At 35.9% G+C, this 16,739-nt stretch overlaps 1 protein-coding gene across 2 annotated transcripts in view; it reads right to left on the bottom strand.

Annotated features, from left to right (window-relative positions):
* Nucleotides 1-16,739, bottom strand: part of LOC142336192 (uncharacterized) — a 57,867-nt gene that overhangs the window by 34,142 nt on the left and 6,986 nt on the right. For both annotated transcript variants that reach the window (XM_075384835.1, XM_075384836.1), the window contains exons 3-5: nt 10,462-10,498; nt 9,665-9,794; nt 7,706-8,109 (exon numbers count right to left, since the gene is read on the bottom strand). In XM_075384835.1, the coding sequence (XP_075240950.1) occupies nt 7,706-8,109; nt 9,665-9,794; nt 10,462-10,498 (571 nt within the window). The remainder of the gene's footprint in view (nt 1-7,705; nt 8,110-9,664; nt 9,795-10,461; nt 10,499-16,739) is intronic.

Below are 16,739 nucleotides of genomic sequence, written 5' to 3'. Positions count from 1 at the left end.
TTTTGATGTTGTGAAAAAAGCCTAGGTTAATTGTATTCTTTGGAATCTCGGATTGGGCATGATGTGGGGCCAGCCCCACATACATGCCCCGAAATGTTTTTAAACAAGTTTATGAAAAATTTGTTAACAGAATGTCCACTTTAGATCAATTTTTCATTATTTCTATCCTTTGAGCCCTAAAACGTGGGAAAAATACTTAACTTTTTTTCTCTGCCAATTTTGTGTAGATTTCTTGTGGTCAAAAAGAGAGTTATGTAACTTTCGAAAAAAGGAAAATTGAATTTTTGGACATAAAAACTTAGGAAAGTGAAAACGAAAAAAAATTCAAAAATTTTGAAAATTTTTTTGGTTTTTCGAACAAGAAAACGTTTGGGGTAGTCTTTTTTGACCAACCAGGGAAATCAAAACGGTTTTCAGGACAAAAAGAAAATTTTCAAAATTTTTCATTCTCGAACTTAGAATTTTTCCGGAAAAACTTAAAATTTAGCTTCAAAATTTCAAATTTGAGTATATTCTGGAAAAATTAATTATTTTTTTCAAATTTTATATAGGAAAGCCTTGCTATAACTCATTGAGGACCTCAAAACAGCTCATAAATGAAGGCAAAACATTTTTGTTTCGAAAATAAACTATTAAAAAAACCTGCAAAAAGTCATTTTTTTTCCACAAAAAATTGGTTTTTTTTTTCGGAATATCTCGAAACTGAGAAAAATTCAGGAAAAATTGTCCTTGATAAACGCCCCCTAATTTTTTATGCCAGACAACTTTGCTTTTATGAACTAGGCACAGAAATTCGTGGTTTTTGAGAAAAAGCCAAAAATCATGATTTCGGAGGAGACGAAGTTCAAAAAAATGCAAATTTTCTCAAAATTTTTACTTTTTATCCATTTGACTATTCTAGACTTAGTGGTTGGTCATCCGGTAGCAGACACGTATGCAAAACTTCTGGAGTCAAAAATTTTTCAAAAATTGGCAAAAATTCACATTTTTTTCGAAAAACTGAAATTTGACCACTTTTGCCCACTTTTTGCCCAAAAAGTACATGAAGGAGAAATTGGGCGAAAAAGTTCAGTAAGGGACTTTTTGTTCCCTTAGCACATGGGAGCCGCATGCAAAAATTTGGAAAAATCGGTTGATTAGTTTTCGAAATCGTCACTTTTTTCAAAATTCCGAATAATGTTTTTTATTTTGAGATCGGCAGGGCCCCTACCCCACCTAAGCGGATTTTGTTGTGAATAGATGCACGGCCACCTAGGTGGGTTCAAGCTTACTAAGTTTGTAAGCAATGTACCAAATCTAGCTGATCGAATTGATGGGTCACCTCAGTCCACCGAACCAAAAGTAATTGCCTCATCTAAGGAGGAATCTTCGCACGTGCTTGGGTTGAAATGGGATCACAACAATGATACTCTAGTTGTGAGTCGGGGTACCTCCAGTACAGTAACTAAGTCTTTAACACAACGCTTGGTATTGAGCCTAGTGTCTAAGGTGTTCGATCCCATCGGCCTGGTGGCACCATTTACTGTTGGTGCCCGATTGTTACTAAAGGACATCTGGCGTGTCAGCGGGCAGCATTGAGATGAAGAATTACCAAAAGACACTGTTGAAAGGTTCCTCGAATGGAGTGTAGAACTACCCAAGCTTGCCGCAATCACTATACCAAGGAGCTACTTTTCCGGAAACTTTGAACACCTGGAACTACACATGTTTGGCGATAGTTCACAAGAAGTTTTCAGTGCCGTTGCATTTCTCCGAGCTCGAGTAACTACTTCGAGTGGGCCCCAAACGGAGCTTGCGTTTGTCCTGGGTAAAGCTCGCGTAGCACCTATGAAGGTCATGACTGTTCCAAAGCTGGAATTACAGGCAGCGCTACTGGCCGCTCGATTGAAACAAGATATCTGTCGAGCTCTCACAGTAAAAGTCAACAGGGTTTTCATGTGGACCGACAGCACTACTGTCTTGCAATGGCTTAACTCTGCAACCAAGCACCCAATATTTATTGCAAACCGTGTTTGCGAGATTTTAGAACACACTAGCGTTGACGAATGGAACCACGTTGCCTCAAGCGATAATCCAGCAGATGCCGGTACTCGTGGTATGTCCGCTGAGGTTTTTCAATCAAGTAGCTGGGTGAGGGGTCCAGATTTCTTAAGAACCAAGGAATTCCCGTTCGAACCAAACATCGAAAAGTGGAACACCATCAACATCGCTGTAGAACTTGCCCACAAAGGCATCAAGTGGAGGTTCAACCCGCCCAGTGCGCCACACAGGGGTGGCATCTGGGAGAAGCTAGTACGTAGTTTCAAGCGCGTACTTTACACAATCCTTGGAACACGTCGCCTCACGGATGAGGTTTTAAGTACCACTTTTTGTCTGGTCGAACATGCACTTAATTCACGTCCGCTAACGCCCGTAAGCGCCGACCCGTCCGACCTAGGAGCATTAACACCTAATCACTTTCTCCTCGGTAACCAAGCACGTGGTCTCCCGTCCATCATTGGCGTAGATGAGTTTGATCACCGTAAACGTTACGCCCGCGCGCAGTCTTACGCTAACGCTATTTGGTCTCGTTGGATCAAAGAATACGTACCGGCGCTGAACCGACGTTCCAAGTGGCAGACGCCTGCCGAGCATCACCTTAAGACCGGTGATTTGGTTTGGGTAGTTGAAGAGACCAACCCAAGGGGTTACTACCCCACTGCTCGGATCACTGAACTTCGTTACGGTTCCGACAGCGTCGCACGCTCCGCCGTATTGCGCACGTCCTCCGGATCGCTCGTTCGCCCGCTTTTAAAATTAGTACCGATTCTCCCAGCATCTTCTTCTGGGCCGGAGGATGTTAGTAACTAAATAAATCTAAGCGAGAATATTAACCAATCAGAATCGAGTATTTAAATTACGTATAGAATTGCGTCTAATATACATAAAAAGTTCCGGAAAAGTTCGTATAACCTAATTTTAAGTAAATAATACCATGATATGTATCGAATAAGGCGGTTTTAGGCTTAATATTTTTAGGTTCTCTAGACGATTGTTGATCGATTATGAACTGATTCTGACGTCAATGACATCAGACAAAAAACCAGTAAAAGAGCATCAAAAAAACCTTGCCGTCTAAACTATCACTTGTTGCTATGATCGTACTGATGCTTATACGTTATTGGATTGTACTTTGCTTGCATAGACGTTGCTATCATCGATGAGTTATAGACTGACTATAATACGTTGTCTTATATGTTGCTTTAAAATTGAATGTCGCAATTGAAGCTATACGAAAGAGTGTTGTTTGTTTTACACCTTTACATGGGGGTTGCAAATCATATGCACCCAACTAAGCTGGGGGGCACAAACGGAAAAGATCCAATCATTGTTAGCGAGAGTACAATTTTTCAGAGCGATGAGTCTTGGGTAAAAAAAAATAAAACGGGAACATTTCCTGCACATTCACAACAAAGCATTACGAACATAAGGTCGCGCATGTCTTTAAGTTGAACACCGGCATAACAGAATAACAAAAATTGGTGGGATAAAAATGTCAGAAAAAATTAAAAGATAACAAAGGTCTTAAAACTGTATCAGACGAGCTCCTCAAAAAGTAGGGGAACAAGTCAATCATGCTCAATGATAATAGATTTGTGAGTGAATGCCAACTTTTAGATAGTGAAACAATTAAAAGGTAACAAGGACAAACAAAATAATTCCAAAAAATGTTCTTTTGTAACTGTATAAAGAAAGAAAAACAAATATAATATACGCATTCTACCCGCGAGCAAATCTAGAGCAAGCAAAGACTCAATGAAACAAGGAGGCTCGTTAATGAGCGTTTGCACATGATGTTCCGATCCGAGCTCATCTACATTTTTGACTTAATTGTCAACCAAATGAAGAGAATCAGAAACAGATGTTTGGGTTCAAAAAAATTGTTACACACCAAAACTACGAAATGAATTACAAAATGCCATGCCTCATTACAGCCATTAATAAGAGTACAAAAAGAGTACAAGATAACTGCCATTAATCAGAGAACAAGAAAAAAACAAACAGCAAAATAAGCAAAAAAAAACATTTTTACGGCAAAAACTCAATCCAAATTTAAAAGCACCTATTAACAACGTCAAAATACAATCATATGAAGCCTTCACTAAACAAATGTAATTTTCATAACTACAAAGATCTGCCATTGAAAGGACTACGAGAAAAAAAAACAAAATAAGCAAAAACAAAAATTTCAATGCAAAAACTCAATATCTAAATTTAAAAGCACCTAGTAACAACGTCAAAATGCAATCAGATAAAACCTTAACTACACAAATTTACTATTCCTAACTACACAGGAGATGCAACTTCTCCTTAATGAGAAACAGAGGCGAAATTTAAAAATCCACATTTTAAAACCAAATAATTTAAAACGTCCTAAAAACCAATAACTTTTAACAAAAAATTAGTAATAAATTTACTGAAAAGCCATTACGAAACAAATAGAAACTGTCTTTGGTTATACTAGGTCAAAGAAACGTAATAAAGATGCGGAAGAACACAAAAAATAATCTGCTAAAAAGAAGAGCTAAAAAGAAGAGCTGAGCTTAGGATGTGCTAAAAAGAAAAAAGATGAGTACGACATATCAACGAACACGTTAATTTTTGAATTACAAGGAAGTGGATGGGAACTTTCAATGATGAGAATAAAATACAAGTTGGCAAAAAGAACAACAAAAAGTGAAAAATTAAAAAAAAAATTGAAAACAAAGATCATGACCTTTAAGACTATTTCCTATAAACTGACTGCATTGAGTAACTTCATTCAGTCAATCCACAATTAGAAGCTTACGAGACCTCTCAGCAATTTACGACTACACAAAGAAAAAAAACAGGCAAAAACAGCAAAATCAAAAAAGATAAAATAGTGGCGAAGACTTAAAAAAATAAACTTTGCAGTAAAAACTTTTTTCAAATAATTTTTAAGGAGCAGTGGGCTTCTTTTTTTGTAGCTTTCTGACTTTAAAAAAATCAACAAATATTAAAAAAACTATATTAAAACCACGAAAGTTTTGAGCAAACCCGTGGTATTAAAGCCAATACATTCAACACCTTTCAACGGAAACCAAAAAGTATGCTAAGTTATGCATCGATGGGAAAATAAAGAAATTTATCATTCATTAGTCTTAAATAAGTTATCAAAATAAGTCTTATAACTATGAAAACGAAAAATACAGGCAAATCTAAAAATTCAGTATAAAAGTGCTGGAAGAAAGTGTCAAAGCCATTGAAACAAAAAAAAATCTCCAAAAACTTTACCTATGATCAATTTCACGTCCTCTCTAAGCCAATGGGAACTGTCAAAATCAGAATAATGTAATAAGATTTCAAGAGGGATCAAATTATGAAAAAAATATGAAAAATATATTTAAAAACTCGTGGGATCGAAGACATAACACCAATAGTTAGAAGCTAAAACCGCTAACGACTAATTTTGGTTGCAGTAGAAAGTCTCTTATCGTTAGTGAAATTGACTTACAGTTCACCGAAGTAAGTCAAGAATCACTTAAATTTTAAAAAAATTAAAAATTACTTTGAAAGTCTTAACACAGCCATTAGCTGTCCACACAAATCACTAGATAGGTTTACTTAATGCCCATTATGCAGACTTTTGCATTTTCAGTCAACGAGTGTATGTCATAGGACAAAAAAAGTTTTTTAAGATCTCAAAAAGTAAATCAAAATTTCATTACAAATTACAAAAACTCATAGTAGGAGCCTTAAAAAAATCAGCGACTCCTTAAAAACGAAAGGTTTGTTCATTGAGCATTATTTAACTGTAAATGAAGTTTGTCAGTAACGGAACCCTGATATGAAAAGCGACTAGTCTCTCACTGACTTGATAAAAAATTTAAAAATATGAAAGGGTTCTAAAAAAACAGCTCTCAAAAAGAATTCGAATTTTCTTTTGATAACTGACTTCCCTATGAGACCAAAACTAAACTTTTTTATCGCCTTTTGTAAAAAAGGAACACAATACCCCGATAACTCCTCGAAAAAACCAAAATTCAGAAAAATCATTTTAATTTCTCATTCTATGCTGGACGAACTTTTTAATGATAACACTCACATTTCTCTAGGATGAATATATCAGTCGGCCAAAATTGACTGAACAAAAAAACCATTTGAGTACATAGTTCCTCCACTCTGCCACAAGTAGGGTCGGAACAATGACCGTAAACAACTGTCACAAAAGGAATGCCAAATTTTGAAGGCGCAATCAATTTTATTGAAAAAGGTCCACATGTTCTCAGAAGCAATTCTTATTCTAAATTACAACTCGTCGGAAGTCTAAAATGGGCATAGCCTCACAATTGGTCTATTAACAAAATCAAGTAAAGGGTAGCGTGACAAAAAACTAAATATTCAGGGCAAGATAAACAATTAATTTAAATTTCGTGGAGCCCTAAATAGGCTTATTGACGCCCCAATTTTGTTCCTGAAATGGGTACTGGCCGGGACACAATAAAAATTCAGCTTGGACAACAAGAAAATTCAATTCAATAATAACAATTTCTTCATTTTGTCATTTTTCGTAACAAAACGTCATTTTATGACAAGAGAACTAATATCCAATGGATACAGAAAGCGTCTTCTCCGATCCAATGAATGCAATAAAACAAAAACACAACCCGCAGATTGACGGAAAAGCTGCGAAATATACTTGCCGTTTGATACAGATAGAAGAAGATAAAGGTGCAAGTTGAACAAGAAAGCAACGCAGCTCAAAAAAACTGTAAAAAACATTTAGCGGTAAATTAATAAGGCTTGTTGAAATTCACTCCACAGAGGTATTTTTTAGGGAACTATATTATATAAATATGAGTTACTTTGAACTAATTCAAATTAAACTGAAGTTTCAAAGTGCAAAATCATTTTGCTGCTTGAGGTCAATCACGTATGATCAAAATCTAATCATAAAATTGGCCTACAAAATTTTACCAGAGCGGGTGAGAAATGACGTCAATCGCGCAAATGCTGTCAGTGAGAGGACCGAATCTGCAAAACAGCCGAAAAACCTCCATATTAGCATGCAACTCATATTATTTAACTCAACTTTAAAACATATCAAAGCAAGCCGGCAATTATTGCATTAGCCATTTCAGACCCTTAACTGACAATGCCAAGAAACTGCTTTAAAAAGCCTCATATGAACAAGAAAATTGGCTCTCTTAAAGAATTTTTTATCACACCTCAATTTCTCGCTCTTTCCAAAACAGTGCTATGAACAAAAAACCAATTTCTATTTCGCACAAGTTTCCAATTTTATTCCGCGTTCAAACCCCCACTGCTTCAAAATTCATTTTCCTGCTTCAAAATTCACTCCAATAAAATTGATTTGAAAAATACTACTGCAATAATCCTTTTGGAGTCGTGAAAAAGACATCGAAACGCAATTACAATTCTTTGAATTGTGAAAAACCAGGAGAAGGCTAATGATAGCCCCAGCTATCGCTTTGCGGCCAATAAAATCGATATCAGATCAGAATTGCCTAACATTTCTAGAAAAGGGCTGAACGCGCAATTTGCGCAAGAAAAAAAATCAAATTTTGTCCACGTGATGTGCCCTTTTTACGTGGTCAGTTTCGGAGAATGTATTTTGATTCAATTTCAGATCGCAGCGTGAGACCAATAACTACAAATCTTGAAACGATTCTTTAATTCTTACCATTGAGCTGATTTTATAGGTTCTCCGACAATAGTTCCTGAGCGTCGATCATTAGAACTATCGCGACTCGTACCATTAAACGTCCGCGAATCACAAACGGAACCGTTGGCCTCTTCCCTTGAGGGTGACTTCTCAGCAAAGCGAATTCTGTGCATGATGCTAGGCATCGATTTACTATGCTGAAGAGTACTTTTCCTTGCTGGTGAGTAATCATCACGTTTCAAGCCTTCCTTGTATTCGCAGCTTGATCCACTCGTGACGTCACCGTTACTGGTTCCGTCATCATTGTTGTCGAGGAGTGCGGAATTTGACGTCTGATGTCGGCTAGGCCCAGGAAGCATTTCAGGTAAGGGATTTGATCCCAAGAGCCGATCGATGATGAATATGTAGTAACTACCATCGCTCTAAACCGTTTTCAAATTAACTTTATCGTTTTAAACCACAATCAAATTAACTTCATCATTTTACCTAACTCCATAGTGCGTCACGGAGTTTTTCTAATTATAGTTTATATAATTATTATAGAGCGTATGCGAACAATCACCGTAAATAAATCAGAGGAGGAATAGGTAATATCATGCGCGCCATAATGGAAAACGCAGATGTCAGGATCCAATTAGAGACACAGCCGACAAACCGATTGGGATTGAAGGAACAAAAAAAGTGAGAAAAAACATTGATGTTCAAAAACATTTTTGAAGTGTTAGAATTTTGATTCGAGTTAAAGACTTAAACTTAGTAATTTTATCAAATTAATCTGACAGGAGGTAAATGGATTCAGGTCACCAATACTGATATAAATGAATCTTCAAGAAATGATGCTGTGAATCAATACTCGGTTCAAACTGATGATTCTAGATAACTATTATTAGAGTTAGAATAATTGATGTAAAATCTTCCCAGCATGTATTAAATGATTATGATATCTCCGGAATAAATCAGAGGAGGAATAGGGAATATCATGCGCGCCATAGTGGAAAACGCAGATGTCAGGATCCAATTAGAGACAAAGCCGACAAACCGATTGGGATTGAAGGAACAGAAAAAAGTGAGAAAAAACATTGATGTTCAAAAACATTTTTGAAGTGTTAGCTGATTTGCAGAAGCAAGCCATATTGGGTAACCCTTGCGACCCCCACTATAAATCATGGTGCTAAGATTAGTTTTGTATCTTGACTTTTTCACACTGATAATGGGTATATATACAGCTGCTTTTTGAGTCCGTTTTCATTCCCAAAATCAAATCACCATCTTGATCTAATAATCAGATCTCTCCTGTAAATCTCTAAATTCTACTGTAAAATATCATTCTTGTTATTCTCTCATTTTGAGAAAAAAAATTTCTACTTAGTTAAAAACGCTTTTATTCCGCTTGCGAAAGTCCATAACCCAACATGAAGTGCGAACTATTTTGATTAGACAAACCCCTGCTTCTTAACGAGAGGAAATAGTATCAATGCCTATAAGCATTGGAGATGGTAACTAAGACTTATAACAAAGTTCAACTAGCGGGCATCTAAAATTGCGCTTTATGAGCTAATCCCGTTGCTATTTTTGATTTGTTTTGTCGATACCAATTCCGTTGATTCCAGATTGCTTTGCTGAGCAAGCTCTGTTTGATGCACTTTGAGCAGAATGAGAGAAAAACTTAAAGTCAGAGACTACTCACATCTCTTAACCAAAAAATCCTCAGAACCAAAAACAACTGTTTGAATAACTCGCACGTGAACAAAAAATTTTATTCTCTTACAGATTTTTTTTTCACACATTAACTTCTTGCTCTCTCGAAAACAGCTCTATGAACAAAAAAATCACTCTTTTTGTTTCGCTTTTCCCAATCGATCAACAGTAAAACAACGTTTTTCACACGATTCACGTGCTGCATCAGTTTTACTCCAGGGAGCTATTGGTTAAAAAAGACATCTCCAATACTCTTATACAGGGGATGATTTTTTTTACCTCATTGTAGCAGAGCTCCTCGTGTAATATAGTGACTGGTTCCAATGAATCAAATCCACTCACTGGGCTAATCTGTCTGTTTTCAATGCGCACCACCATCTGTTTGTCACTACGTACTGATATGTACTCGCTGCACAAATTACAAAATCATTAAGCTCGATTGCAAACAAAAGATACGTTTGATAACAATTAAATGACTAGCAGGTATAGGAACAAATGAAGCAGAGTTGCGAAGGAAAAATTGCAAGATTTTTGTGATTTTACCCACCAGTTTTTAAAGAACTTTTCAGACAGTAATTTTTAACAACTCCAAATTTACTGTCTTGAAATTTGCACTACTTATTTTTCTCAATCACAGTTGTCATCCTTTTAATTAGGACTGAAGCAAAGTTCAAAATTTTTCGAAAGTCAATAGCATTGTTCATATTTGTTCAAAACACGAACAAAAGTACACATCAGTTTATCAAATATTTTGACAAATTTAAAGACTACTAGTGAAAAGCTACATTTTAAAACTAACTAATGAAGCCCAAAAGCTACTTGCGATGCAATTAACAAACAGCTCATATAAGATTTAACAACTTTAATTAATGACAGCTATATGACTCGGTGATGGAAAATTTTTATTGCTATCTCCCATTATAGCTTCCCTCCACCACTAAATCATATCCCCCATTATGATATACTCACGGTAACGGGGGGCTATACGTTATATAACTGCAAAGCTGGGACGGAGAGCTAAATTGGGAAAAGAATCATTTTTTTAACTAAAACAAAGGACTTTATTGAATACTCACTTGAGAAATCTTGGATATGGCTTGAGGATGTGTGCTTCTGAAATATAAAATGAGTGCTTCTGACGCAACGGTTCAACCATCAATTGAAACGGGTGCGATCATAGTGCTAGCAGAACAATAGACACATTGTACAACAAATAAAAATTGTGAAATGAGCGCTTTACTAAAACAAAATTCTCGGTAGAATTTCGAAAGTCAAAGCCGGACAAAATTTAACCCCGATTTATTCAACCCTGTATCATTTGGTTCTACTTATTTTCACCCCTATTCCTTTCAGCCTGATTTATTCACCCCTCTATCATTTAACCCCTCTATCATTTCATCCCGCCAATTAGCAGTCGACATTAAAGACATGGTTTGTCATAATTAAGTGGATAAATTAATCTCACGTTCGGTTGTGATAGTTTCATATCAAGTCCCACGCGCAGCTGAGGGGTTAAATAATACAGGGGTGAATAAATCGGGGTTAAATGATCGGGGGTTAAATGAATAGGGGTAAAAAAGCGGGACACCGGATTTTAGAATTCCAGTTTATGTAGATACACATGCGTCACAGTCTCAACTACTGGTATCGACCACGCAAAGTGAATCACTTCAAATCTCGGCTAGGGCAGAGGAAATAATATATCCAAGTCCCGAATCGGGGAGAAAATACAAATTAGGGAATATGAAGTGTTCAGCTAACAAACTCCGGCTAGGGCAAAAAATTTCCCGAAATCGACAATTGCAACCATCGAACATGGGCCGAGCAGTCAATGATTTCTATTGCAAAGGTGTATAAAAATCAAAGGAAATAACTTGTGCGACCCGTACCAAAGTTGTACATCAGTCATGTACTGGTCTCAATACGCCTGTAAAAGGACACATACTTTGGAACCGTCTAGAATCTGACCCGATTTCACTAAAAGCTCTAAATAGTATTATTTCAGAACTAAAACATAAGCTGCCAGACCTGCATAACATACCTGAACACATCAACTCTCTGAAGCACGAGATAAAACTGCTACAAACGAACTGCAGCACAGTCATAAAGAGAAAAGTTGATAATAATAACGGCTGTTGACTTACCAGCATCTTTTGACACTGATTATGATATTTTTCTGAGGGGTTGGAAAAGCGTTTCAAGATTAGCGGTAAATGCACAAAATGTATAATGTCCTACTTAAACTAAAGAAGGCAAAACATTCAGATTGCGAACCAGTTTTCCTACGAAATCGATGTTGACTATGGTGTTCACGGGGTTCTATCCTTGGTCCTCTACTCTTGACAATAAAATACCAATTGAAGACTGGTTCAAACCAGTTGACTTGAACTATCAGATATATGCACACGATATCCTTAATCGAACGGGCTTAAACCACTTAAGCATGAAGTCAAAATTTATGAAAGTGAATGACACGATGTGACTCCTCGTTCGAGCATTCAAAACCATGAAACTGAAATATAAATTCAGCAAAAGCGTAACTGACCCCATGACCATATATGCGCAAAAAAAATCAAACAAAAATAAAAAACAATTTTTACAAGATTTATTTTTTAAGAAACTCTAAGTCACTTACCACATGAAGGTAATATTGACTCTAAGCATCCTCATAATGAGTATATATAGCTGAAGTAATGGTAGTTCCATCAAGAATACAAAAAGAACCGAAAATTGAAATAAATCTTATGCATGGAGTTCATGGTCCGGAATCAAAAGCAATCTCTCTCTGAGTAAAAATTGGCCAACATCATAACCTGTCCGAAAAAGTTAACTCAATCACCCGATCATGTTATAACGAGCTCCCTAAGCTATACAAGATACAAAACAATATCTTTCCCTAGAAACAAGGAAGCATGCTGCACAGAATCTAATAATATGCCTCCCTGATTATTACAATTCTAATTTGTCTGTCATCTGTGAAAAGGACATGTTAATGTTACAAAGAGTTCAGTATGCTGCCTGTAATTCCCTTTTCTGATTAAATAAACTGCCTTCACGCACAGATTATATCTCCAACCTGCATTGGCAAACTGTTGAAAAACCCATTGATTTCAAATTTTTAGTTCTGGTTCATATTATCATTAATAACTGTCACTCTCCTGTTGCTTCGAAATCCTGTAGGGCTACAGCAGGAATATAATGTCAAATTAACAATTAATTCCTGGTAAGCTATCACTGAGATAAAAAAAACTCGTATGGAGCTGGAGCTTTTCAAGTACGATTGTTGAAATAATCTTTCTAAATTGTGAAATAATATTTCACTAAGCTTGAGACACCTAAGCGATCGTAAAACTTGTAGGAAAAATTTGAAGAACTTTCTTTTTAGAATACACTGTAAGTTATCTGTTATCACAAGTCGAAATGCAAACTACTATTTCAGAAGGTCACGAATCAATATCATTGAAAGAAACCTCAGAAAGATCGCACACTAATTGGAAGGAAAAAACCCTTCAGAAGAATAACAGTCGTTGGTAAAAAGCGGTTTGAAAAATTGAACTGCTACCAGGCTCCTCTCTTGTTTTAGGTGTTAGTATACAGAAGGGTGTAAAAATCTCCTTCCGAGGTGCAAGTATATCAACGGTGTGTTAGATGTGAAAGTGTTTTCAGTGAGCTTTTTGACCGAAAAGTACAGAGAATGGTGATTATGGCGGGTGAAGACAACCTCGATGATTTTTAAAATAACAGCAAAAGAAGGTGGGTGCAATTGAGAAGTCTGACGAAATGTACTATCTGTTTCAGGAGCTCAGTTTTTATAACTTTCAAGATGGTATTAGGGAACTTATCAAGAGGGATCGGGGCCGTATCGGGGACAAATCGGGCAGGAAAAACTGAAACACATTGACAAGCTGGAAAAATGCTATTGTGACGTTGCCAGAGACTTGAACGTTTCTTTTATTACTCTGGAGAAATTAAAATCAGCTAAGCACCTCTGCAAAGACGGACAACAGAAAAAACTGAATGACATCACGGCAGCGCTTGCATCGGATTTCCGATCAGTAATCAAACTAGCTGAGCTTTATTATGCAAGGAAATGTTGGACATGTGCACTCGTAGTTGCGAACGTATCATCTCTAATTTAACGGCTTCAGCGTATTGAACAGAATTTCAGCCAAAAGTACTCTGCTAGAGTAGAAGTTTTTGAATCAACTATGCTGCTAAAACAAAATGTGTTCGGTTAGGGCTGAAGAAAGATGTTGACTACTCCACCTTGTCGGTATAAAAAGGTTGAAAAAGAAGGACTGGACATACTACTACTACTAATAGTAAAAAAAACAGAAAAATGTCAAACGATTTCTGTAAAAAAACACTGAAAAGAGAATTTGATGTCATTAAGATGTCATTAGTTGGACATACTCCTGTTTCTTAATGAGACAAGATACATGGGATACAATGAATATCAATAAGAATTAGAAATGGAAACCAAAATATATAAGAATTGATTTCAAGTAGCAAACATCTGAAATTGGGCTCCAAGTGTTATAAACCTTTCCATTTTTGATTTCGTTCATCAATACTAGCACTGTTGATTCTAGATTGCTGAGCAACTGCTGCTTCAAAGCAATTTAAGCAGAAAAAGCGAGAGTACTACTAACCTAGGGAAGTTAACAAGATTTCACGCAAAACATTGAACAAGTTTTGAACTAAGGTAAAGGCAAACAAAGCGAAGTAAAAAAAATAGCTTGACTGAATAAAGTCATGAAATACAATCCAAAGCATTGAAACAACTAACGACCTGTCAATTATCAATTTAACAGCACTTATTTTTCTCGCTCTCTCTCAAAAACGCGACAAGCAAAAAATCTCTCCCTCTCTCTCTCTCTCTCTCTTCTCTTCAGTTCGCTCAACTGTTTGACCTAAATGCTTAGTTTTCACGTGCGGCATTGACTTTTAAATCCTGTTTTAAAATTACCTAGAAAAATATCAATAAAAAGACACTCCACCAATACTCCTGTTCGAGCCGTAAATAATAATAATAATAAATTGTTTCCATCAGTCAATAAGTAGCTTTTCACAATTACCTGTACAAATACAATCACATATTTGACTGTGGGAGAGCACAATTGGGCCGATGGCCCGTTCTCAAGTGTCTCGTTCAGTTTATCTGGATGAGTGATTCAAAATGAAGAAAGAAAAAAAAAGAGGAAGCACTATTTTTCAAGGTACCATTAAACCTAGTGAAAAACATTATTCTGGTTATGGAACGCCTTTGAGTTGTGATATTAAAACTCATACAACAGTCTGACTATGTCCTCATTACCCAAAATATAATTCTCTAGAAATTGATGAGAAATATTTTGTTTCGGCAGTAGACATGCTTTCAATCTTTTCTATTATTTCATCATCGTAACCTAGAAGCATTCTTAAAACCCGTTTTATCCTAACTATTATTGAAAAACTGTGAAATAGATTTTTACCTTGAGTTATTTTGTTTTTAATCAACCGCTTGCTTTTTTAAGGCAATTTTGCATTGAGAAACCCTTTGAAATTGGTGAAATATTACATTGTCCCCTTATGTTTTTTAGTGTTTGCTTAAGTACCTCATAGGCATGTAACTCTGAGGCTAAATAAGTCCTATGTTTTACTCTTTCTTTGTAAGTGCTTTCAAACTTTTTTTCGATGAGAAATTAGCCGCACGATACGTTTGACAACTTTGTCTATTTCCCTAATAGTTGTGATTGTTGTTGACCCGTATATCAGGACTCCGTATTGTACTATTGGCTGTATGTATGTTCTAAACGCTTTTATCATCTGTGATTCTCTCAAAACTTTTTTTAGTTTATAAAAGATAGAACAATTCGACAAAAGTTTTGTGACCACATGCTTTGAGTGCTTTGAGATACGTAGATCATGCTCTATCGTGATGCCCAGGTATTTGAAACTTTGTTTTTCTTCAATTTTAGTGTTTTTGATGAATGTTCTTGACACAACATTTTTTTGATTTTTCTTTACAAAAAGCATGCTTTTTGTTTTTTCCTTGTTCAGTGTTAGTATATTTTTTATGAGCCAATCATTGACCTTATCTAGTGCTCTGTCGTGATCATCGTCAATTTTCGATGCAGAAGTTCTGCTCTTCACAACAGTGTCATCGGCGTATAAAATAACATTTGATTTTTTCAGGGACAAACTTAAGTCATTCATGTAGATAATAAACAAAAGAGGGCCAAGATTTGATCCTTGAGGCACGCCTAGTTCTATAAGATTCAATTTGGACTTTTTATCTCCAATTAATGTATATTGCATTCGTTTGGACAAATATGATTTTAAAATGTTGTATATCGGACCACTCACACCATATCTATAACACGTTTGCAGTAGAATGTTGTGATGGACAGTATCAAAAGCTTTCTTTAAGTCTAGAAAGGTGCATTTGGTTTTTTCACTGTTGTTGTGGAGATTTAATCTTATTTCCTCTAATAAGGTTGCAATGGCATCAACTGTGCTCTTCCCGTGCCTGAAGCCAAATTGTGAATCTGAGAGAATTTCGAAAACGTTTAGGTAGTTTTGAATTCGATCAAATATAATCCGCTCAAAGACTTTCCCTATAATTGGTAGCAACGAGATGGGCCTGAAATTTGATGGGTCATCTTTATTTCCATTTTTGAAGATTGGTATAACTTTTGCTATTTTCAAACTCTCTGGGTATTGTCCAAGTTCTATGCATCTGTTAAACAAGAGTTGTAAAGGGGCTGCTAAACAGTCAGAAACTTTTTTAATAAAAAAATAGTTCAAGTTATAGCAATCAAGGCTAAATTTGTTTTTAAAGTTGTTGATAGCGTACATTACGTCGTTTTCAGATATCGATTTTAGAAACATATTTTGACTCTGGTTTTCAATTGTAACGGCACTTCTTCTTAAAAATTCTGCATTCAATTTTTTCCCAATGTTTGAGAAGAACTCGTTAAACTCTTCTTTTTTTATTTTGCGAGCAGAAAACTTTAAAGGACTCTGAATTGCCGGCTAAAGATCTGTAAAGCTCAAAAAAAGATTTTTTGTTTTTTACCGAATCGGTTTTAAGTAGATTTTGATAAAAAGTTTGTTTTTTAGATCTGATGAGAGATTTAAGGTTTAAGGTTTTTACAAGTTTTTTGAAAATTTTCGTGAATTTGTGGACTTCCAGTTGTATCTGCCAGTTTCTTAAGACTAGGTTTTTTCGTCGCTAAGTTTTTAAACTCATTATCAATCCATTTTTTGTTCTTTTTTTTGTGTACGATATTTTTCAGGAAGGTGACTGTCTAATGCTTCAGTGAGCAACTCGTGAAATTTTTTGAAGGCTTTGTCAATTGGTAAGAGTTCT

The sequence above is a fragment of the Convolutriloba macropyga genome, chromosome 3 (genome assembly GCF_964194025.1).
Source record: "Convolutriloba macropyga chromosome 3, txConMacr16.3, whole genome shotgun sequence".
NCBI lineage: Eukaryota > Metazoa > Xenacoelomorpha > Acoela > Convolutidae > Convolutriloba > Convolutriloba macropyga.
The sequence above is the reverse complement of the archived record's forward strand: the minus strand, read 5'-3'. Positions and strand labels throughout refer to the sequence as shown.